This window comes from Rhinoderma darwinii, chromosome 13 (genome assembly GCF_050947455.1).
Source record: "Rhinoderma darwinii isolate aRhiDar2 chromosome 13, aRhiDar2.hap1, whole genome shotgun sequence".
NCBI classification, from domain to species: domain Eukaryota; kingdom Metazoa; phylum Chordata; class Amphibia; order Anura; family Rhinodermatidae; genus Rhinoderma; species Rhinoderma darwinii.
Genome location: NC_134699.1, coordinates 24,580,421 through 24,606,382, shown reverse-complemented (window position 1 = coordinate 24,606,382; position 25,962 = coordinate 24,580,421). Strand labels below are relative to the sequence as shown.

Here is a 25,962-nt window from a genome sequence, read left to right as displayed (position 1 = left end):
TGTATAGGTTTCATTACTTATTTATGTCCCACCGATCAGATTTCCGTTCTCCACAATTCCTTAGTAGTATTAGTGTCCTATCCCACTTGTTTGCATGCGAAACCTCCATAGAAATCATGTGTGGCTGCTTCCTTTATAAGACATTTAATATTATGTTGTTTTTGATTCTTCAGTTTCTCCTTGGTGACGTATTAAAGGGGTTGTCTCAGATCACCAACTTCTTTCCATGTGCCCTGTGGGGCCCTATGGACCTCATAGAAGGTGGTCCCCTCCTCAGGGCCTTTCTCTATAAGCCAGAGCAGAGAACAACTTACTTCCCTGGCCAAATGTATTTCCCGGGGGATCGGGAGCTGGACCCACAACGATCAGCTGATCACCACCACGGCTCTCATATTTAAAGGGTTGTCTGTCATGAATGTCTTTAATGAAAACTCACCTGCAAATATGAGCCCTCGAGTTGTGCTTTACTGTCAAGCTGTAAAGAACTCCATTCAGTTTTTATTAGTTTATCTGTTTCTGGGAAAGCTGGTTAATATCCACTGGCACTGTAATTACATCTCCTAGGGGTTCCCGCTCAGCTTTCATAGAATCCTGAACGGCAAATCTCTTGTGCAATGGTACAGCAATATAGGAATGGGATGATGTAAGATATAACTAGAAAGATTTGCTGCTCTGGAGTTATGGAAAGCTGGGTGACATTCACTGTGTGATAGTTTACAGGTGGATCCTGCGTGTCAGAGACCCGTGAGGTCCGCGGGACTGACGGATTCAGTGAATAGCGCTAGATACAGCTGCTCTGTATAGAGAATACAGAGCAGCAGTATCTAAAAAAGTAAAAATAATTTTTTTATAAAAACGAATTTGCAAAGGCTTTTCGCCTTGGTCATCACATTAGTCTGTAGGTCAATGGTGCAGCCACTCCCTCAGCTTTATTGTGGTCATATTTTACCTCCTCCATATTTGCGCAAGGTGTTCCTCGTGACTCAGCTCCTAACACGTGAGTGACATGCTCGCTCTATCTGTGACTGTCACGTTCATTCAGGCCTCAGCAATGCAACTTGTGGCACCTTATAATTTCAGTTGCCATCTGGCCAACAAATATTCTCCTGTTACTCAGGTTAGGAAAATATTCAATGCTCGAAAAATCCATTCTCCACGTAATATAGAATCCTCCTGCTGCCACTTAAGAATACATTTCACAACGGTTATGTTCTGCAATATATATTTTTCTATTTAGCCATCACTTATACATGAATTATTGCACATCAGAAAAACAAGATCCCAATAGATGGGAGAAGTATAATGTCACCAATGCACTTCACAGTACACAAGTAAAGAGACAGAGATTACGCTCAATTATCAGCAACATTTTCGTATGCGGAAAGGTAGTTTGGCACAATTAAATTCTGGATTTGGGCGGTAGCTTCATCTTTAAGGAGCAGGAGAACATCATTGTGCTTTGATCTATCAAAATCTGGAAACCACAATATCTTATAATAAAATCCAGAGGTTATGGAGCAAGCCGTTCGTATACCCATCCACCCTCACCGAGATGGGTATAAGGGTTGGTCTCTTCTCCTTTTGTTCGACGGAATACAATGCGGTCATGAAGACGGTTAGTCTGTCCCTGCCAGAACTCAATGACAGAAGGACGTACAATGTAACCTCCCCTGTGGAATAAACAGAGGACAATCTCAGTATAGAAACGTGTGTGGATCCTGCCACCCCAGGGGCTAGCATTTGACACTCACCATTCAGGTGGTCTGGGCACCTCTTTGTCTTTGTATTCTTCTTCTAGCTCAGCGTTTTTCTTACGCAAAAACTGTAGATGGGATAGAATCACCGTTAGGCTACGCTAATATTTGTGCCTTATTGTTTTCTACTGAGTTTTGATTTCTATCCATCATAATCTGTTGTGGTAAAATTTAGTTGTCCACTTGTCATCCATTTCTGGCCATTATTTTTCCAAAATTACCCACTATTCCACTTCCTATTCTTAGGATCTAGATAACAGATCAGAAAAGAGTACATTGTTCTCCATTTTCTATTAGTTCCAGTACAACTCATTGGCTTCATCATATGGAAACTGGAACAAAAAAATGCAGACCGTTGTTTTTTTTTGGAACAGCCGTAATGTATAAATATACACGCTCATTTTAAGACCAAAAAAAAACAATTGACATCCCACTGAAACATTTGGCTGTACTTTACATTCGTTTTTATACCCGCTTTTTTTTTTTTTTTCTTACATGGGTTGTTTTTGTTAGAACCTGCGGGCAATGGAAAAAAAACTAGACCAATAAAATTAATTTAAAAATTCCATACAGATCTAGAGCCAGTGGAGGATGCAGTCACGTGTCCACATCACATGATGACTGATTGACCCGATGACAAGTGACTGTGATCGCAGAGTTCACGTGCAGCCGCATTACCAATTTTTACATAAAGTATATTGGTTCTAATTTTTTTTTCATTCTCTGCAGGTTGCCATTCTTAGTTTATTATCAATTGGGACCTGGGGTCAGAACTGGTCTGAAAAAAAAAAAAGTGTGAACATAGCCTTAAGACATTCCATAAATAGTAAAAAAGTGACTTATACTGCAATGTGATTTACATATGTCTTTCCAAGTAGCCCTACCCAGTCAGTTGATATACAAGTTATTACAGTCAGTGCCTGGATATTTCAGTAGTACTGTCACAGAGACTGTACGGCAACTAAAAGCTGTCGGTTGCGTTTCTGACAACCATGACAGACGTTAAGTTTTAAACTTTCAGTGGGTTGGAGTATATTTGGGATAGACAAGACGTTGACTGCATAACTGCAGATGTAGTGGTGCTATAGAGCTTCGTAGGGGACCTACAAAATGAACATATTAAATATTAAGCGTTCTCAGTATAAGACATCGCAAGTACAAGTCTGTGAGTCAATAATTATAGAAGTGTGTTGACTGGTATGACAAATCCTAAAGGAATGTGTCAGTGTCTGCCAAAACAAAACCCCAAAAAAACAATAGCATGGGAAGAATTATTTGCTTTATGAGCCAGTAGGAAAAATCTCACATGTCACAAGAAAAGGCGTCCCTACGACAAGCAGCAAGTGGCTGTGGTGCCACAGTGCCGGGTAACAGGCAGCAATGCCAAGAACATCCAATCTTTCTAAGCCACACTTACTTCTCGGTCTGGAATAACCTGGCTCTGTTTGCTTACCGCAGCCCCAATTTGGCTGCTTTTTGGACGGGAGTGGAAATAAGAGTCAGATTCTTGGTCTGACAGTCTTTCCACAGGACCCTCTATCCGCACCTAAGTGAGACACAAGCCCTGTCATAAGAAGGAGGCAACACTGAAAATATAATGCACTAATAAACAGAAATATACAGAAATTAAAAATACAGCACCTTCAAGTGAATGTCCAGCTTTTATCACCATGCCATTTTCAGGCCCAACATTTGGTGCTAATCAATTTCTTAATATATCAGATTGGATAGGCCCCTTCAAAAGTCTTTGATAATTTAGTAGGTGAACCCAATGGCATACATATTGATCTCCACTTAGGGGCTCCATAATATTACTAATAAAAATAACTAATGCACTGAAATATAATCAATAAATATATATTTTATTAATGTCAATTGACATACATAGTAAAAAAATACTATTAGTAAAATAAAACATCATCGTGCGTGCATTACCCGTGAGTCTATTTGATGCGTTTTTTACGGAAGAAAATGGTGCGTATTTTGCGGCGTTTTTCACAATGTTGAGAGATGGTGACAACGCAGCAATTCTGGCCACTTTCTGCAGCAGGTATTGACATGCTGCGGTCCGAAAATTACGCACCGTAGGTTAATTTCGCCTCTGAATTTTTATGCAGCGTGTGGATGAGATTTGTTAAATCTCACCCACTATGCTGCGTTTTTTCAGTCCGCAATTCCGGATGGAAAAAAAACGCAGCAATTCCGCAGTGTGTGGACGAGCCCTTAGTATTTCACACTGCAAAATGTCATGAAAAGCTCTTTCCTGGCCCTATATGACCATATTAATAATAGGAAAGGGTATATTCACAGGTAGTTGCATAACCAAAATTGCCTGCAATTTTTTGTGGTGTCACATTGCTGAAAACAGTCATTGTGTAGCCCTAGCCTAAAAACACAAAAGGCCCGTAGACACATGGATGGCTGCCATGTTTTACTTTTTTTTAACTTTCTTGCAGACATTTCGTCCTTAGTAAAACAATCCTCACAAGCCAGAAAGGCATGCACAGGTTAATTACCATAGTAAATTTTTAACCCCATAATGAGAGTCAGCAACAATCTGCATGAATCATGGGGAGAGGTTCGCGGTGATAAGAGCAGCCTTTCCAGTTTCTGTGTTGTTCTATGGGCCATTGTTTCTTGCGGAGTTAAATAACAGGTAGCAGAAGCCGCACGGGGACTAGACAAGTGCCTGAGCAATTCATTTAGTTCACGCGTCACCATTTATGTATGTGTTATACCTGGTTTAATACTTTAACAAAACACAACTCCCTCTATGATTATTTGGCAAAGTTTTATATTGTTTTATTGGATTAGATATGTCCACAAACAGAAAATCCATAGTTGCAGGAGTAAATTATGTACTGAAAAAGCCAAAGTCCAATGCCGGCCCACCCAGGGATCCTATAAATAACTAAAAAAACAAAACGTATCAAGAGATCAATGATCCAGTGTTTGATTCCACCTTCCCGTCCTGTATTCAGGATTATATTTTTTTATTCTAGGTCATCTTATTCATTAACAGGTTTGTGTGTTTATTACACTTCAAAGCTTGTATCCTACAAAAGTCTCTTACCTGGCGATTCAGGGGCTCCCAGAAAAACAGCAGAGAAGCAACCGGGTTAGTTTCCTACAAAAATAAAGCAGGACATGATAAAGAGACAAGAATATAAACCTTTGAAAGTGATTTTTTTTTTTTTTAAATAAAAATGTTAGTCAGTGTGTTTGGTGCAACTTTCAGATTAGTTTATATTAAAAATTATTTTTATTTTGAGAGATACAACTGCTTTGTATTCTGTATACAGAGCAGCTGTATAGTTTTCCGAATCCTGGACCCGGCAGGATCCACCTTGTTATCCATCACATCTAAGTTCATAATTTAAGGCCCTTTTACACTGGGGATTATCAAGCAGGCGAGTATTCATAGAATGGGCAGCGATCTGCTGATCATATCGTTTAAAAAAAGTAAAATATTATCGTTGTCGGCAGCACATATACAGGGAGACGCGCTGCCAACATGATAATAATGTATGGGGACCGCTCATCCCCATCCATAGCTCCTTGTGACAGGAGCAAACGGGCGCCCATCAACGATGTCTCGTTGATCGGCGCTCGCTGCATCGGCCGGTGTAATAGGGGCTTTAGATGCGATAGATTACAGGGATCCCGCTGACAATGAACCTGTCAGGTCCGCGGGACTGACGGATTCAGGTCTTAGTGAGGAGCTGTATCTCAAAAAGTAAAAATTATTTTTAATAAAAATTAATTTGAAAGTTGCACCAAACACACTGACTGATCTATTTATTAAAATACTAATAATAATAATAATTTAAAAAAATCACTTTTAAAGGTTTACATAGCTTTTAAAGGAACTTAGGTAGGGAGCAAGTGGAACTTGAAGTATAGACTGGAAAGCCATTACGAGTGCGGGTGTTTCATTCCTCCTGTAAGATTAGGAGTCAGTAGTATGGCCAGCTCTTATTATAATATGGGCAGTGATAGCGTCTCGCTCAGTCTATTGTACTAGAAGGGTGATTTCACCTCTGTTGCATTAGGTTTATTTCATTATTTTATAGATATTGGGGTTGGCTCAAAAGATCACGAGAGAATGTATTAACTGCAAAAATAGCAGAATAGGGGAATCACTGGATATTGGTGGCCGTACCATACAGTGAAGGTTTTCATTTTTTAATGTCCCTCACCAGCTCTTTCCCTTTTCTGCTCTCCTGATTGGTGAAGAATCGGAACCCATCCGAACCAAACCCTTTAAGGAGAACCATACGAGCCGAGGGTTTCCCGTCCCTACATAGAAGAGGGGGAAAGGATAAGTCGAGGTAAAGGTGGGTACGAATGAAATGTACAGCATCAAGGAAAAACCGGTAGAGGTGATTGGGGGAACAATATTTAATAAAACACGTACTGATAGGGAGTCATTACCTGGTGGCAGTGGACAGACACATAGCATTAGGCTCTGAAATAGAAGGACATTGTAATACTTCTTGGAACCATGCATTGAACTGGGTAAGGGGGTCAAGGGAAGCTAGATGTTGTTCTTCAAATGCCTAAGGAGAAATAAAAAAAGAATTGTCAAATTAGGAATATTATTTTTCATTGCCACTATTTTAGAAAATGGGAACCATACAACCCCCATGTATAATAATAATAATCTCAAAAACCACCTTACCATACTCTGTATACTGTTGTCCCTACAGCCACTTAACTGGACAGCAACAGGGTTACCCTTATTTCTAGAGAAATTAGTAATTAGTCCTATTGCATGACTCTGAAATCTGGTAGGTAGATTCAGGACTCCATAGATGGGGAGGATTTCCCATAAACATCATTTATCACCATCTACAGGATAGGTGATAAATGTCTGATTGGTGGGGTTCCAACTGCAGAGACCTCCACTGATCACAAGCCTACGCAAGTCCAATATGTTAATGAAGTGGTACTGCGCATGTTCGGCCACCACTCGATTAACTGTCTATGGGACTACTGGAGATAGCCAAGCGTTGAATTTGGCTATAACTGGCAATACCATATAAAAAGTGAATGGAACAGTGGCCGAGCATGCACAGTCCCGCTTCATTCACATAGTAAACTCGGGGGAAGCTCATTCTCATGATCAGTGGGGGTCCCAGCAGTCAGACCCCCACTGATCAGACATTTATCACCTATCCTATAGATAGGTGATAAATGGTGTTTATGGGAAAACCTGTAAAATCCAGCATCTTCCAGCAAGGTTTTCCAAGGGTGACGGCTCACAGAATGATCCAATATCGTCCTACTTATAAACTTACTTATGGTCTTAAATAGTAAAACGCTAACCACAAAGATTTTTAGATTCCCTGTAAATAATAATTAAATTAATTATTTCGATGTGGCGCGTAATGATATAAAATAATATCTGTGGTTTCCCTGACTTTCCTCTGAATCATATAGGTAAAAGGTCCAACCTTCAATAAATGATAGGTAATAGGGAATTCCCAGTAACTATGGTTTTGTTTTTCAGAAGTAAAAGTTATTAATAGGGTTTTCCCATCATAATGTATTTATAGGACAGGTTATCCAGCATTAATGGTCTCCCATTCATTACACGGAGAAGAATACCTGGACTATTCCCACTTGCCAAACTTCATGTGATCGTGGGAGTCCCAGCAGTTGGATCCACACAGATGCCACGAATGGGTCAGACCGCCACAATTAATGCTTTATGACCTTTCCTATCAGTAGATCATAAAACATTACCAGTTCCACTCTTTTACGCACAGACTATATAAAGTAATTGGCATGTTAGGTGCTCTTTAATCTTTTAGACTATAAACTTGCTAGGATGATATTCTTCTTCCATTTGTATCTTATCTGTTAAATGTTATATAATTGTCATTACTTTTAATGTATTACTAGATGCAGTCCAAAGGACATGCTATATAAATGTAAAGCTGCATGAATAGCCTAGCCCCAAAGGTGTCTAGTCACGATGCAATGCCTTAACATGTATGGTCAAAAATCTAGTAGGAGGTACAAGATAATGAATAAGGCTTCGTTCACACAAGGCGTACGTACATTGTATTTTCACAGAATGAAAATACGTTGCGGAAAACTACAATGTATTCCTATGGGAACATTATGCTGCAACGCAGACAGATTTCCTTAGTTCTTGCAGGATATTTTTCCCGTAGGCACACGTAGTTTTCATTAGCGCTGCGGAAATACAATGCAAATACGCCACGTGTGAGCGCATCCTAAAACAGACAATAAGTGGAGTCACACAAAATGCTGTTTTGCCACTAGGGGTGTCTATAAACAGATTGGGGCACTTTAATTAAAAAAAAACATAATTTATACGTGTAAACTAAAAACGGACGGACATAATGCAAGGGCGTAACTAAAATTTAAGGGACCCGTAGTGTCAGGAATGGCACCCTTACATTGTTGACAGGAAACTGAACTGTAGTAATACAAACAGCGACATAACTACTTTTACTCGCAACCAAAGGCTGGATAATCCCCAGGGTCTCCCCTGTTCCTGGGCACCATAGCTGCTGCTACGGCTACGATATGCCCAAAAAAATAAATAAATGTCATGGACAGTTTTCATAATTGTGTCGTAGCAGGTGTTGTAAAATATATTTTTTTTACAAGAGCAGTGAATGTGGTCAGGGCAGTCGTGATAAAATTAGCTCAGGATTGCAGTCCACGGATTTACTAGTCACAACCAAATAATTACAGTCCTGTCAGTCACAGAGGATTAGGAGACATTATAGAGGAACGACGTCTCCACATTATAAAGCAGAGGGAGAAGTACCAAGATGGCTGTAGGTGCGTGTTGCATTTATATACATTGTCGCATTTGAGGCTTCATAGCCGGACTGATCAGTGCCCATGCTGACCCCTCTCCTGCGCCGAAAGCACCACGGATGGGCATGTGAGAATTAGGACTGGACCACGGAGCAATGGAAGAAAACTACACAGCCCCAAACTATTGTGATGTACTGTGTGTTCTCATATCTTTCTATCATAGCCAGCATTAACTTTATCAGATAGGTCTTCTGGGGGATTGGACCAGATGGGCTATGCCTTCACTACCCACATGCATCAGTGTCGCCAGTTGTCCTTCTTTGGACCACTTTTGGTAGGTAGTAACCTCCAAAACAGCACGTTTCTATTGATGATCTGTCCCAGTCATCTAGCCATCCCAATTTGGCCCAAGTCGCTCAGATCCTTACGCCTGCCCATTTTTCCTCTTTCCAACACATCAACTTTAAGAACTGACTGTTCACTTGCTGCCTAATTGATGTCTAGGGCACATAGTTTCTAGTACTCATATTAATGGGGAGATGAACACGCATGTGTTCATTTTTGGACATCAACTCCCCCCACCCAACCAATGGTATTTTTCTGACATGTTTGATTGACATGTGTGATACCCCTCGACCCCCCTGTAACAGTGTTGTCATGTCTGAGATCTGCTCCCCTGCTTGTACAGGGGGCACTAAATTGCTGGATGCTGCAGAGCTGGTCACTTTTTTTCTCCATGGTGGAGAACCCAAAAGGAAAAAAAAAAGACTTTATTAAATTATACACATTTACATTGTCTGATCTCTTTAACAAAGGTCATTCATCTAAATTGCCATTCTGTGTTTTATTACATCAAGTCTTAATTCCACCTGATACTCCAGTTCTGTTAAACATTATCAACGCTCTTTCGATTGTGTACTTTCCAAGTAAGGCACAAGACTCACAACTCAAATAAAACTGTATTTTTTCAGCAATCTTTGAACCTTTGGGGCTTGTTGCATGTGTAGCTGCATATGTATTGTTACATGGTGGGCTCTAAGATGTTTCTATTGGGCACCATTATAATTAATGTGAACAGGGGGCTACAGCTGGCTATAGACACGCAGATTATGTGGCCAATGTAACGGATAACAAGGAATTTGGGCCAATAAAGCTTCATTCACTTCTACGTCAGGGTCCTGTTCTGATGTTCTGTCTGAGCTTTCCATCAGAACGGGAACCTGACTGAAACATAGGTTTCCGTTTACATCACCATTGATTTCCAATGGTGACGGATCCGGTGCCAATGGTTTCCGTCTGTCTCAGTTGTGCAAGGGTTCCGTCGTTTGGACGGAATCAATAGCGTAGTTTTCTATTGATTCCGTCAAAACGACGGAACCCTTCAACAACTGAGACAGACGGAAACCATTGGCACTGGATCCATCACCATTGAAAATCAATGGTGATGCAAACGGAAACCTATGGTTTCCGTTTGTTTCAGTCAGGGTCCCGTTCTGACAGGAAGCTCCGACAGAACGGGACCCTGACGCAGACGTGAACAAAGCCTAACCTGCTCACCAATAGTAAAAATTTTGGGAAAAATGTATGAATACTGACTCACCATACCAGCAGTGCGCTAGTCTCTCCCCCAGAACAGTGTGTGCTAAATTGTTCCGCAGGTCATACGTCCTGTATGTGAATATGTCGCAGTCTTACAAGACAGTCACACGGAGAGCGAATCTGAAGCCACGCCCACTTTTCCCAACATTTGGTTGTGACGAAAATAATAGTACAGGTTCTTGATAAATATTATTAAATCATCGCTAATGTGCACGTGTGGCCGGCGCACTCCATTCGAATGCCCTTTTCGGTAGTGAGTAGTATTGGAAATTGTGACATCGTGGTGGGAAAAAGGCGGTACCGAACTAGCAAGGATGTGATATAATATGATCTTTCTGATACAAAAAATCCGCAGCTACAAGGCCATGCTTCAAAAATCCCCATAACGGCAGGACAAATAGCCCTTTGAAAGGATTAAAAGTGTCATGACCTTGGACAACACGTAATCCCCAGGATTTGCCATGATTTATTTTCAACATTCTGGACTCAAATGAACTAATTCCATAATGCAGTTCTAAGCTTAACCATCATCTACTATATTCCTAGATTATCTGCCATTTTGCTTGGTATAAATGCGTACAAGACAATAATTAGTATGGAGGACAAAAGGTTTGGCCTTTATTTTCAGAGGTCTCCAGTCTGTGGCCAAAGCCGGGATGTAGGGTAGGCAGAGTAGGCAGTCATCTATGGCGCTATTGAGGAGGGGGACACATTTTATGAAAGAACAAAAAAGCAATGCTTTGTCTTGAAATGTCCTTGTACAGTCAATCAAACGCTGTGTCGAGTGGCTGATAATGCTGTACATTCCAGGGTCCAATGAGCCATTCCCATGCACTAAGTGGGAGGGGGCACATTCTGAAAACCCCTGCGTTGGGCATCAAGAGAGCTTGTCGCACCTACAAGTTTTTGAAACTACGCGTCCCAATATGCCCGAACAGCCGCAAGCTGGAAACCAAAATGGTCATTGGCTTCTTCTGTGTATTGAATGATCCTTGCTCTTGAGATCACGTATAGAGGCATATGATTTGCTTTAAAATATTTCTGAATGGAGTAGACTTTCCTTTCATGTGTACATGACTTCCAATCACCAGAAAGGTTTCGAGAATTATCGATTGTGCTATGGAGTTGGAATGAAAACTGCTACCGTGAACATAAGTAATGACTGTATTTTAAGACGTTTTACAACCCTGTTATCCTTGTCACATGGACCTGGACTTCCTTTATTTTCCATCACCAGCTCCACTCGTAAAAAGATACCTACATAATGACAGGTATATCTAACATGTTAAATGATATATAACAGGTTTGTATCAATTTGTATATATGTTCATATAGCACCAGATACAGGGGGATGGGGTTTTGCAAGGATAGGGACCCAACCCGAAGAGGAGTAAGAAAAGAGTATCCGGTACACCAATTTGAGATAAAGGTAATTCTTATTTTGTTTTTAATGCCAGTGGCAGAGTGCAACGTTTCGGTCTAGGCGACCTTCTTCAGGCACTGAGCCTTGCTGGTTAGACTGCATGGACGGGCGCTAGTCATAGTAATAGCGGATGGCCGCTGTGTTATGGCTGGTTTGTATCAATGATGTCAATGTATATGAATATGAATGTACAGTTTAAAGTGCGGGTTCACCCTTGTCAACCTACAATTCTATTTTAAGTGACTGTTTGTACCCAGGATGGCTGCCATGTGGCTCGGTGTAACACCGGCGGCGAGTCCTGTACCATCCTCGGTGGCTTCTCCTCCCACGAGGCTGCCGACATCTTCTGCCTTCTCCTGCCTGTGGACGCTGTGTTCCTGGTGTGCGTGCCCCCCCGGCCGTCTCTTAAAGAGCCAGGCACCTTCACCATCTCCCAGGTGACTGAGCAATTTTGGAACAACCTAGAGTTATCCTGCGAAGGTTCCTGTGTGCACCTGATCCTGTCCACTATTGCTACCAGTTATTAGCCTATATCCAGTTTTCCGTTACCAGCTTGTATCCTTTCTACTGTTGCTATCCGCTACCAGCCAGTGTCCGGTAAACCGTTACCAGTCTGTATCCTGTAATCCGCTACCAGCCTGCATCCAGTAATCCGCTACCAGCCTGCGTCCAGTAATCCGCTACCAGCCTGCGTCCAGTAATCCGCTACCAGCCTGCGTCCAGTAATCCGCTACCAGCCTGCGTCCAGTAATCCGCTACCAGCCTGCGTCCAGTAATCCGCTACCAGCCTGCGTCCAGTAATCCGCTACCAGCCTGCGTCCAGTAATCCGCTACCAGCCTGCGTCCAGTAATCCGCTACCAGCCTGCGTCCAGTAATCCGCTACCAGCCTGCGTCCAGTAATCCGCTACCAGCCTGCGTCCAGTAATCCGCTACCAGGCTGCGTCCAGTAATCCGCTACCAGCCTGCGTCCAGTAATCCGCTACCAGGCTGCGTCCACTAATCCACTACCTGCCTGTGTCCAGTTATCTGCCTGTGTTCCGCTGTCTGCTATTCACCTGTCATCCACTATCTGCAGTCAAGCCTACATCCATCAAGGTTCCCTCTACCTGTGCCGGTCTTCAATCTGTCTGGCCAGCAGCTACTCCGCCGGGACCACCTCAATAGGTAGCGACCTGGAAGTCTCCTCGCAACGAAAAGCAGATGCCTGCCTAGGGGTTAAATGGTGAAGACCAGAGAGGCCGCTTAGACAACGCCCTTAGAGGTGGCCCTAAGCCAAATCGGTTGAGTAGCCCAGTGCAGGACATAAAGGAGATGTGTGTTGTGTTATAGGGGCACCATGGTAGGCACATTTGTTTGCGCACTGCTCTGACTGGTACATTTGTATGGGCACTGTTGCGATTGGAACGATTTCATGCACACTGCTATATTTCTTTGTGGTTGGCACAATGGTAAAGGCAATTCTGTGTTGATGTTATTACTTTTCCTGGCACTACTATTTGGCCAATAATTCTTTATTGGCACAACAGAGGGGAGTAGCTGCACAGTGGCATAGCTGTGTTGGTACATTGTGGCCCTAGTGTGGGGACAGTTTGCTGTGATGACTACGATTTGGAACAATTCAGGGGCATTAGTCACTCTGGAAACTAATAAAGGTTTTCAAGAAAGGGGATAGATGGAAAGCAATCATTTGGGCATAAAATATCAATTTAGGGACACAAGGAAAGAAGAAAGAATATATGGAGCTACATTTTTTGTCAAGTGTTTTACAAGATTAAAAAGAATCTCCAGAATTCTCCAAAGCATCTATATCTTTTTTTGAGTGTTAAACCTGTTTCACATTTTTAAACATGGCTTTTTTGAGTTCCCAACTGAGACAGTGAATTTCCATCAATGCCTCTGTGCTTGCAAAAAACAAGAAACCAAGGGATTGGCACTTGTTGGTTACCAGTGGCAGGAGTATAAAATATGTTCACACATTGCAGATTTGTTGCAGAAATATCCGCGATTGGTCCATACATCTGATTGGGGTTCGTGAAAATCCATGTACATGCTGCAGAAACAACCCCATTCAGATGCAATGGATGCAACAGATGGATTGGATTTTCAGTTGCAGAAATTTCTGCAAAAAATCTGCCATGTGTGAAGCTGTAATACTTACGCCCCATGCACATGACCGAGTGTGCCGTCCGAGTCCCGTCAGTGATCCGAGGAAAGAAAGGACATGTTCTATCTTTCCTCAGATCGGAGACTCGGACCATTTTTCACGGACCTGATTCACCAGCTAAAGTGAATGGGTTTGTGAAGACTATTGGGTGCCACATGGATGCCGTCAAAAACGGTGGCACAGCAGTCGTGTGCAAGAGACCTTAATGTTGCCCTGCCATCTCTGATCCTTTTAATTCCACGTACCATGGGATGGTATCCCGACATCCCGCCTGTATATAATAAGTCATGTTCATAATGTATGCTGTTATAGACACCAGGAAAATACATATCTTTTTTTTTATTCTCTTGAAGCAAAGGCATATTAATGTGTCTTTTCACGTGTTTTTCTGCAATTATAATATCCAAATTAACATAAACACTTGCAAGAAAAAGTAAAAAACCTATGGACTAAATTTGTATAGATCTAGAACTGACTGAAAATAAAATGTCTCATGCTACGAGGAATAGGATGGACGCTTAATGGCAGATTATTTTTCCTGTATCAAAGTACAAGGGTCATAAACATGAATGCTCAACGGGACTTTAGACAATATTCACAGTGTAGAACTGATTTAGAGTACAAGCACCATGAGTAGGGGCTGTGTACCCTAAAAACTAGCACGAATAAATGTACATATTGAAGACATTATTTTAGTTACTTCCTCAGGGTCTCATGATGTGCTTATATGTAGCAAAAAACATGCAGCGAGTCTCTAGTGAGCAAATAGTTGTTTGGTATAGCAGGTGGATTGTCTTAAAGGGGTTTTCCACCTTCTGACAACTGATGACCTATCCACCGGAGAGGTCATCAGTATACCATCAGTGCGGGTCCGACACCCGGACCCCGCACCATTAAGCTGCTCGGGTGGCCTGCGGGCACCGGATGTTATGGCACATAATGCTATGTACGGAGCCAACTGCTTCCGCCTCCTTACATAGCATAGCGGCCGTGCTGCAGAACTGCGGGTCTTTGCCGTGGCCGGAGCCAACTGCTTCTGGCATGTACGTCCGATGAATGGAGGCACCGGACCAGCTTTTCTGTGCAGGGTCCGGATGTCAGACCCCCACAGATAATGTACTGATGATCTATCCGGTGGATAGGTCATTAGTTGTCAGAAGGTCGAAAACCCTTTAAAGACTAGTGAGTCCTACTGGACATTTGTTTAGTGCAGGAGATAGGACATGGTAATAGAACGTTTTCTGATTTAATGGTCATTGAATATAACTAGAAACACATATTGTAACGACATGAGTACATTTGGCCAGGTTCAGACTGGCCCACCAGAACACCAGAGGATCCTTAGGTGAGCCAAGGATCTCACATAATAATGGGCTTTAAATGTCCAGCAGAACAGAACCTGCAAGCATTGAAATCTCAATATATAAGTAGTATATAGCAGCTAGCAATTATACAGTAACGGATGAGATTTACAGGTATAGAAAAAGAGAGACGAAATCTCTGGACAAAAATAGAATCTTTGTGGTACTCATGACCCCCTACTAATGTTATCTTTCAACAATGGAATCCCCGGCCAGAGCAAAGCAAGATCTCTGGCCGGATAGTCCAGTCTTGTAGATAGCACCCCTCCATGTAGATAGCACCGCACTGCCTAAAGATAGCAACCCCCCCATCTCCCGTAGATAGCACCACTGTAGGAGCAGAATCCCCGGCAGCCAGACCCTGCTCCGGCAGGGGATTGCGCTCCTGGAGAAGCCCCTGGCGTCACTATCCATATATGGACAGTGACGTCAAGGGGTTACTCCAGGAGCGGAATTCCCGGCCCGCTCTGGCAGGGGATTTCACTCTCTGACGTCACTGTCCATATATCAACAGAGACGACAGGGGCTCCGTCTATGAAGAATCCCCAGCCAGAGGGATTCCGCTCCTACAGTGAGCTACAGTGGCACAATCTACAGGGGAGGGGGGTGGCATCTACAAAGAGGGGTGCTATCTACACGGAGGTGCTATTTACAGGGGAGGGGGGTGGTATCTACAAGAAGGGGTGATATCTACAAGGAGGGATGCTATCTACATGGGAACGGTGGCACTATGTGTGCTCTGTGGCACTGTCTACAATGGGCACTGTGGTAATATGTGGGCACTGGCCCTATCTACAGGGACATTGCAGCACTATCTACATGGGCACTGTGGTATTTTCAGGGGGTTCTGACGAAAAAACAAAACCTGACAAATGAAATCCATCCTTTTTTTTAACGGCCATGAAAAACGAATGCAAAACGGCCATTAAAAACGGACAGACGGACTGGAAATGGATGAAAATTTGGAGACACTGATGCAAAATGGCCATGAAAAACTGACAGTTGATCAGTTTTTAATAGCATTTTTTTTCACTGTCGTGTGAATGTAGCCTGACCTATGGCCACCTAATATCCACTGCTGCACCTGTGCCCATATAGAGACTCCAGCAGCCTATCATAGACCTATCTGACTTCCCAGCGCTGCGCCCTCTACTGGTGGTAAGGAAACTATAGGCAGCAGGCTATTAGTTACCTGCCTAACATTCCCTCACTGCGCCCTCTGCTGGCAGTCAGTAAGCTATACGTAGCAGCCTTTTACATATGTATTCATATAAAAGACTTTATGGAAAACCCTTTTAAGCTGTCAATAGAGATTAGATATCATTACATGAACTCTTCAGCAGACAGGTAATGCCAAGTGATCCCAAATACTGTACTGCAGAAATATTAGTGCTATAGAAGATAGTCCTGCCCGAAAATACTAGAACTACACAGACAGTAATTAGTGTCACACAGTGCCCCCAAGAATAATTGTGCCAAGCACGTAGTGCCCGATTGTAATAGCAACAGAGTGCCCCCAACAATGATCGTGCTCTCACAGTGCCCCACAAATAAATATGCCAAGCAGTAATAATGCCACCAAAAGTAACTGTGCCAACCAGAATGCCCTCAGAAGCAATAGTGCTTCCCCATAATGCCCCAAAAAGCAACTGTGCCTCCCATAGTAATATTGTTCCCCCATAGTGCCCCCAAAAGTACAGAGCCAGAGTACCCTCATGGTAGTGCTTCCCCCAGAGTGCCCTCATTAGGAATATAGCTTTCCCTGCATTGGGCACCCTAAGTAGCCTACGAGGGTGAATGGCGGGGCAGGTAGCCATAGGCTCCCACGTTCTGCAGATGTATTAGGGCTTGCCCACACGTAGCAGAATTGCTGCATATTTTCCGTCCGGAATTGCGGAAGTAAAATACGCAGAATACAATAGCAGCAAAGTGAGTGAGATCTAACAAATCTCATCCCCACGCTGCATAAAAATTCCGACCCGAAATTGACCTGCAGTGCGTATTTCAGAGATGTCCCCATCTCCCAGCATTGTGAAAAACGCAGCAAAATCCGCACCATCAAAAACCACAAGTACTGGTACGTTTTTTTTCTGCAGAAGAATATCTGCTACTTTTAACGGAATTGCTGTAGAAATGTTCTGCGCAGCACTTGTCCACAATCCACAGAAACTAGAAGGATTTCCGGTGTGGAAAACCCGCACCATTTTTACTGCAGAAAACCCAATTTGCTGCTACTGTATTCTGCTGCGTATTTTCCGTCCGCAATTCCGCCAGGTGTGGACGAGCTCTTATCCGACCACATCCTAAAACGCGTTTGCAGCTGTAATTTTCTATGGACAAAACCACGATTTTTATTAGCACTAGTTATTATACATTTCCCCCATGATATCACCCGATCAGTGACATCATCCGAGGAGTAGAAGATATCTTTAGGCATCTTGTGGTTTTTCTTTAGCTGTAGCCGTGACAGTCAACAGAGGCTGTAAGCTTACAGGTTGTGCTGGGACTTGTAGTCCCACAGGTTGCTCCAGATACATGCTAATTCTATGCTGATGTCACTGCCCCGAGGTCACGACCCTTTACCTCATTATCACTTCGGTAATTCTTCCGCATGGACCGGAGATCCATGATGTCACTTCCACTTCTACAGCTGACTGCCCGGACAGTGTGCGATACACAGAGAGATGGCAAGATCCCGCGACATACAAACATGCTAGACCCTAGTAGGCTAAAGGACCTGCCATGATGTCATGGTCATGTGATCAGTCACATGTGAGGAGGCGGAGGGGAGCTGTGGGCACTGGAGAAGCTACAGTAATGGCCGCTCTTCTAAACTTCACTGTGGTGTCAGGTAAGAAGACATCGTATTGAGAAGAAGAATCTGTGGTCATGAACTGTCCAGATTTGCTGAATTGTCGTGATAAAATAAGCTTTATGTCGCCAGTCCGGCGGTCGCTGCTGCTGATGTCTGTACGTGGTGACAGTAAATCTCGCTGCGTCTGCAGATACTTAGTATTTGTGCAGCGTTCAAGGTTTTACTTTATATATCGCAGCTTAAACTTGTAGTTCTCTCCTCTTATAGTATCCCGGCTGTAATGACAGCTGATATCCCATTATAACAGATAATATCCGCAGCCTGAACATGCTGGGACTTGTAGTTCTCTCCTCTTATAGTATCCCGGCTGTAATGACTGCTGAGATCCCATTATAACAGATAATATCTGCAGCCTGAACATGCTGGGACTTGTAGTTCTCTCCTCTTATAGTATCCCGGCTGTAATGACCGCTGAGATCCCATTATAACAGATAATATCTGCAGCCTGAACATGCTGGGACTTGTAGTTCTCTCCTCCTATAGTATCCCGGCTGTAATGACTGCTGAGATCCCATTATAACAGATAATATCCGCAGCCTGAACATGCTGGGACTTGTAGTTCTCTCCTCCTATAGTATCCCGGCTGTAATGACTGCTGAGATCCCATTATAACAGATAATATCTGCAGCCTGAACATGCTGGGACTTGTAGTTCTCTCCTCTTATAGTATCCCGGCTGTAATGACTGCTGAGATCCCATTATAACAGATAATATCTGCAGCCTGAACATGCTGGGACTTGTAGTTCTCTCCTCTTATAGTATCCCGGCTGTAATGACCGCTGAGATCCCATTATAACAGATAATATCTGCAGCCTGAACATGCTGGGACTTGTAGTTCTCTCCTCCTATAGTATCCCGGCTGTAATGACTGCTGAGATCCCATTATAACAGATAATATCCGCAGCCTGAACATGCTGGGACTTGTAGTTCTCTCCTCCTATAGTATCCCGGCTGTAATGACTGCTGAGATCCCATTATAACAGATAATATCTGCAGCCTGAACATGCTGGGACTTGTAGTTCTCTCCTCTTATAGTATCCCGGCTGTAATGACTGCTGATATCCCATTATAACAGATATCTGCAGCCTGAACGTGCTGGGACTTGTAGTTCTCTCCTCTTATAGTATCCCGGCTGTAATGACTGCTGAGATCCCATTATAACAGATAATATCTGCAGCCTGAACGTGCTGGGACTTGTAGTTCTCTCCCCTTATAATTCCCCGGCTGTAATGACTGCTGAGATCCCATTATAACAGATAATATCTGCAGCCTGAACATGCTGGGACTTGTAGTTCTCTGCTCCTATAGTATCCCGGCTGTAATGACTGCTGAGATCCCATTATAACAGATAATATCTGCAGCCTGAACATGCTGGGACTTGTAGTTCTCTCCTCTTATAGTATCCCGGCTGTAATGACTGCTGATATCCCATTATAACAGATATCTGCAGCCTGAACGTGCTGGGACTTGTAGTTCTCTCCTCTTATAGTATCCCGGCTGTAATGACTGCTGAGATCCCATTATAACAGATACTATTCTGAAATTCTGGGTCTTGTAGTTCTCTTAAAGACTCCTTAGCGATAATGTTGTGATCCGCTATGCTGTGAATACGCCCTGGATATACCGGGGTTTGCAGTTCTTTGCTTTTATAGAACCCTGTCTGTAAAGTCCACCGATACCCTATAACATATCCCAGAATAATAGATCTTAGTGCAGCAAGGACATGTTGGGACTTGTAGTTCTCTCACAAACAATAAACAATGTTTTCCATTTACATGATATTAAAAAACCCGATCCAGTGACGTTATGACATTTCCTTACATAGTATGGTGCCACCTTATGTACACAGTGTATAGCAAAGTGCATGTCCACCTAGTGATGCAGGTCTCTGCATGGTGATCCTGTGTTCACTGCAGAGCAGCCAATAGAAATCGCTTTCTGCCCTGCTTGTCAGGAAAGGAGCAGAGCCTCTGCAGTAGCATGGCAGTATAGCTGAGTAGACTTCTTCTTAGCAGCTTTGCAACCTGACCGCAAATATGAACCCTTGTCAACTCAGTCTTTACTGTTATATGTCATTATATTATCATTGATTTCTAAGGAAGTATAAACTGTGGATGTCACAGAGTATATACCTGCACTACTCTGGATCCCATGTTGCCTATCTGCAGAAAAAAGTAAGAAGGGACTATATTGTCAGCTGGCAGAGGAGGAAGGAAAATGATTCTGCTCAGAGCTCCTCCCGCAGCAGCACCAAGAGGGACACAGGGAAGCAAAAAAAAAAAACTGAGCATGGAATTGTTTTATATGCTAGAAACAATACAAAATACTTTCATAAACTTGGTATAAAAATGATTCATGGGACAACCCTTTAAAGAAAGAACTGTTGTCAGATATAGTATCATATATTAGTAAGGTGGGCTAAGTATTTGTCTACCCTTTTATTAGAACTTTCCTGCAGTACCTGGGGGAAAATAAAGGCCGTAATGGAAAAGACAACCAATTTCATTGATATTGTTCCAAGCCCTACATGTTGGCAACTGTAAAGAGTAGCAAACTGGAAGAAAGGTGCATATAACCCAACTACTAATAAAGGGTATCGGTGACCACACAAAATCCACAATGTCCGTAGTCACTGGTAGAGGAAGTTTGAGAATTTCCTATAGAAACTCTTGGGTGGCTCATGACACTGCTGCTCCGTGCTCCAGCTAGGGTTTAGTAGAGGACAACAAGGGATCTCCAGAAAGGAGTCCGGAAAATAAATCTTTCTGAGCAAGTAAAGCTCCATAATTGTGGTAAGAAGCTGAATGTTCAAGTTTTTGCCTGGAGAGTTACTTTAACAGAGTTTTCTCCTACTCTGGGACTCTTATTGGTCAGTAGCAAACATCATCTCCTATGACTGTCTTCTCTAATCATCAGGTTAATGTATAAGATGGTTATAACTTGTTCTATTACTGTCTGGAAAATCCTTTAGGCAACTAAAGTGTAGCCTTGTGAAGGCCACTCAAGATAAAGCAGATGAACCGTTGCGCAGAACCTGAACATCGGCAAGACAAGTCAGATAGCACGCTCAACAATGTGCCCACTCCGTGCTCGAAAGATGGAGCTGGTCAAACCGTACAGACACCTAGGTAAATAAACACCTACAAGGGAATTTGGTGGTTTTTAGGGGTGTAGCATTCAACAGTAATAATGCTTCTGTCTTGTTCCAGATGTTTGTCTTCATCAAGTTTGCACCGATCTGAAGAGGAAGTTTACTCCAGGAAACGTCCGAGAACCTTGAATGGACCTCAGTGCTCACAGACACTGCCTCGGCATCTAAATGTTACTTTACAAGAAGCTCAAAGAACTGATGAGCATGATAGAAGTCTCTCAAGCAGAGACTCGGGTGCTCTCCAAGGTGCTGGCGTTTCTGGAGGACACTACTGGACTGCGCGCTCAGGGAGCCGGGTTACTGCACTTTATTCAGAGTTAGTTCGGGAGCTGGAGGCGCAGATTGCAGAACTGCATCAAATCTTGGCTTCCCGAGACGAAGCAGCTAAAGTACGAGAATGGAGAATTCAGGAGCTGGAGAAAGAGAATCAAGAATTAAGAAGGCATGTCCAGACAATGGAGGAGCAGAATGATGCTTTGTCTCATAGGGGAATATGTGCAATAAAAGAAGGTGACCGACTCATGGGACCAGATGGTCAATCTGTGGGTGAGAGGTCTTTAAAATTAGCAGATATCTAAATTTCATTTTAAATCCTTAAATGAGAACTTCCACCAGGAGCAAATAAAAGCCCCTTTAGGCCAGGTCACAGGCAGTTTTTGTCTGAGTTTTCTTTGAGCCACAGCCAAAAGTAAATCCAAAAGGAAGGAGAGCGATGGTATAAATTAAAAAAACGGATGCATCCTTGTTTCTTTTGTGTCTATTCCAGTGTTTGACTCAAAAGCTGAGCTAAAAACTGCATCAAAACTCCCAAGTGTGATCCTGGCCTTTTGCTGTCCTATAAACTAAAATAAATTAATTAATTAAAATTGCCTTCTTGTGTGAGGAGATGCCACATTGTCAGGCTGCATGCGGAGTTTGATCCACACAATGATTCTTACAACAATGCCAACTCATCGGAGCCCATTACTGGAAACATTGTCACCAACAGCCTGCAACCTAAAGATATAAAGGCACATTTACAAGCGTTGAAAAACGGCAAAAAGTTGCACAAATGTGGCGTGGGCAATAATTTGTGCCTTATTAACACCAGACAACTGGTGTAAAGCCCTTCGTAAATTCTCCCCACAGTATCTCCTCACCAAAGTAAGCTATTGTTTGGTCACCCTTGAATTAGTATTTTACTATATTAAAGGGGTTTTGCCCCACCACTGGGATCCAAACCGATTACTAGAACAGAGGTCCCGTGCCCCCTTCCTCCTCACTGCACGATCGCAGTCAGGAGGAAATTAAATGGCATGTGAGTACAGCGCTTGGTTGTTTCCTTCAACCCCATAGACATTACGCACATGCACGATCGCAGTGAGGATAGGTGATGAATGTGCTTAGTGGGGAAACAGCACCCTCTACCACTCCCCCAGAGTATTGCGCACCTTGGTTCCCATGTTGCAGAGCTCCCTGGTGCACAAAGACATTGCGGATTCAGATCCAGGGAGGCTTGTGCCAGTGGAGCTGGCTGAGAGAACACAGTATATCCTTGCACGACCCCAGGTTAAAGGGAACCTGTCAGGTCCTTTATGTTGCCCTCGTTGAGGGCGGCATAAAGTAGTGACAGACACGTTGATTTCAGCAGTCCTTCACTTTTTGTGTACTCACCCAGTGAACTATGCAGCATGATGCCAAACGCTGTAAGCAAGGAGTCCGGCATACAACGCTTTTGCATATACGCCAGACTCCTTGCCCACGGCGCTCTGCAACGTTCACGTGAGGACGCAAAAAGTGACACTGCCGGCATCAGGGAATTTGTTTCAACTTTATGCTGGACAATTTTTCCAAGGCTGTTTCCTCCCCCATTCAAATTAATCCAAACCTTAAGAGGAATTTGACTTCTTAGATTCTAGGGTGTATGAGAACTGTCATATATATGTTCCTTCCACAGTGTAGGAGTGTTTCCCATGTGTATTGTTCCAAACTGCGCAAGTGTATGACTATAGGAGTAACATGCACAACATTGACAGACTTGGATGGAGGAGAGAGCAGGGAGGTGTTTGTGTATAGACGTATGCAGGATTCTATGGTGATCTAAGGTGGTTTACTTTAGCCGCAGGGGTCCTGGGTGTTGAGGCCATAAAATGGACGATAAAAAGTACTCACGTGGTGACCATCTGAATTAAACTAGAAGCCGAACATAAATAGAGAGGAACTATAACAGAAAGATTTGCACTCGTGTTTTGGACCCAATCCTGGTTTTGGCTTACAAATCCTGATGCAAAATACACGTGTGAATGAAGCCTAAGGTTGCGGATTATCTGTCCAGATTTGGCCATTTAAAAATGTTTTTCCTTTCTCAGTGGTTAGTGACGGCAACGTCTCCTTCTTGAAGAACCTGGCGGGATTTCTAGAGACAAACTCTGAATCGCAGGTAATTATGATGATCAAAGCTTCGTTGTCTTTCCATTTAAAATGTGGCAAACTGGTCTTTTTGATATTTATTTCTCCTCTGTAGACTTCACCTCCTAAAACCTTATCTACACCGCTCTCATTGAATGAAAGCAAGCTATCCCCAGCAGAAAGCATAGCCTCCCCTATTCCACTACTCACACTAGAGCCCGGCCATCCAAATGCACCAAACGAAGTGACTAGCGCTCCCCCAGATAGCATGCTGCGGGTCACTGGGGTGACAAGTGGCTTTCAGTACTGGATGAAGATGGAGGATAGTGGAGAGAACACAATACCTGAATCTTGTGTGTTGTGGGAAGAACCTCTACAAGAAACATTGCCAGATGGGACTCCAGCGTGGGCTTCTCCTATAGAGGTATATATCATTTTATGGACCCAAGCAGCACCACACTAGATCAGTTACCTGCGCACACACCAAATTTGTTTTATTCAGATAGGCAAATGTGGCAATTTATTTTGTGCCTTCTCTGTTTAGAGTAATGGACGTCCTAAACTGGAATTGGTGCCAGCATCTGGGGTGTACATCACTTACCAGCAGCTGGAGGACCTCTCTCTTATTCCACCAGATAAACCCAAACTAATGACCCGGCGTCTACTGGATTACTTCTTCTCTAGGGAGACACTGGCACGATCTTCAGCCACAGGACAGCGGATTGCCCATAATAACACCACCATGGAGAAACCTCTACGGCTGCCTGATATAGTGGTCACCGCTATCAAAGGTGAGGACGAACTATATTGGGAACTGCAGGCAATGCCGGATAGCTTCTCAATGCATGGGGGATCAATATAAAAAGAAAAAAGTTTATTGGCCAATGTTTATTTTTTTTAAATTCATTTTATGTATTTCGAATAGTTTCTGCCTTCCACTCCCATAAGCCGGTGTTACCCTAACCTATGGATTCAGACACTGTGTTGGAAGTTGTTTTTATATTTTATTTGTCTTAGAGGATATTTTTGTCTACTCAACAATAGGTAGTATATAAAAAAAAAAAACATGACAAACTGTCCTTAAGGGGTTATACTCTGAACATACAAGATTTTATGTGTTGCCTCTATTTCCTAGATATTCCGTTTGTGGAGTATTTCATTATTGCACCTTTTTCTTCCAGCCTATGTGACAAGAGCTTGCGGTCGTGGCTGTAACTTCAATGCAGTTATAAACAGTAAATGCGGCACATCCCGAAGGGCCGTGAAAAAAATGTCCATACGCATTGACTGGACAGAGGGAGGAACTAAACTTTGCCCCAGACCTACATCCAAATCCCCAGCTCAGAGGCTACAGTCTCCTAATGAAAAGGCAACAGAGACACTAATCACAGAGAACGCGCCACAGAACAGTTGAGCGTTGCTGCACTACATTACAAAATGTTCAGACTCTATTGCAAAAGGCTTTAAAACTACCGGCTAAGGAATGATATAAAGTTATCCAGAGCAACGTTTTCTGCAATGACCACAGTGACACAAAATGACTGTGGCTGCATTAATACGCATGTCCATTGATGTCTGTAACTTTAACACTGGCAAAATAAAATTGGTTGTTTTGTACGTTTGGCTCTAGAACATAATGGCTGCATAGTGATGTTGGAAACGAAAATAACCTTCATTGAAGAGAATCTGCCACTTTTTGTTGTTGGCACTCCGACCGGTGGTGCCAAACAAAAGGACTGGAATGTCTAATTTATGAAATATACAAGACTTCAGCACACATCTGCTTAAAGGGGTTATGTAGGGACCACTGCATTATGTGCGTACACTCACTAATATACGTTCCCATTCCCCATCGCACTGACTTTGATAGATTTTTATAGCGCTGCCGGGGGACCTGCAGTCTAGTTGTAGTCTTCTTTGATGACAAGAACACGGTCATGTAACCGATCCCGCTGTACTTCATGTACGAGCAGTAGTACAGCAATTACATAGAGTACAACGGGGCCGGTCACATGACAGAGTCGTATCGTCATAAAAGAAAGCTGTGCAGCTAGACTGCTGGTCCCCCAGCAGCGCTATAGATGAAAATCTCAGAATCAGCACGACGTGGGACCGGAATGTATATTAGAGAGTGTACTCACATACTACACGAATACTATTTAGTCCCCACATAACCCCTTTAATATAAAGGTTGAACTTGATGGACATGTCATTTTTATTAACCTATGTAACTGTAGAAATTTAATACAGTATATCTAAAGTTACAAGTGCAGCTCAAAATATTAGGCAATCTGAAATCTGTCCTCCCGGACCTTGCGGACTAATATCTCTCTGGTTAAGAGTTGGTTCGCATCACGTTTAATGGCCTACGCTTGAAAAGCTCCAAAAGTTTACGTTAATCGTAGGCTCTGACAGATGTCTGTGGCATGGACTATAACGTTAAAT

At 43.0% G+C, this 25,962-nt stretch overlaps 2 protein-coding genes across 3 annotated transcripts; one reads left to right on the top strand and one right to left on the bottom strand.

Annotated features, from left to right (window-relative positions):
• Window positions 1-1,205: 1,205 nt before the first annotated feature.
• PNPO (pyridoxamine 5'-phosphate oxidase) lies at window positions 1,206-17,874 on the bottom strand. The gene is made up of 7 exons (XM_075846623.1): window positions 17,687-17,874; window positions 6,189-6,313; window positions 5,954-6,053; window positions 4,828-4,881; window positions 3,172-3,300; window positions 1,752-1,822; window positions 1,206-1,670 (listed from the first exon to the last, which is right to left on the bottom strand). Exons 1-7 carry the CDS (start codon window positions 17,813-17,815, stop codon window positions 1,511-1,513), a joined length of 768 nt encoding a protein of 255 aa, XP_075702738.1. The 5' UTR covers window positions 17,816-17,874; the 3' UTR covers window positions 1,206-1,510.
• On the top strand, window positions 17,723-25,130 carry LOC142666533 (uncharacterized). 2 transcript variants are annotated; one of them, XM_075846622.1, is made up of 7 exons: window positions 17,723-17,954; window positions 20,950-21,106; window positions 21,188-21,639; window positions 23,478-23,548; window positions 23,633-23,941; window positions 24,062-24,308; window positions 24,699-25,130. In XM_075846622.1, exons 2-7 carry the CDS (start codon window positions 20,994-20,996, stop codon window positions 24,929-24,931), a joined length of 1,425 nt encoding a protein of 474 aa, XP_075702737.1. In that variant the 5' UTR covers window positions 17,723-17,954; window positions 20,950-20,993; the 3' UTR covers window positions 24,932-25,130. The 2 variants fall into 2 exon arrangements, with proteins under 2 accessions (XP_075702737.1, XP_075702736.1); XM_075846621.1 differs by having other exon boundaries at window positions 17,725-17,954; window positions 21,188-21,675.
• The last annotated feature ends 832 nt before the right edge of the window (window positions 25,131-25,962 follow it).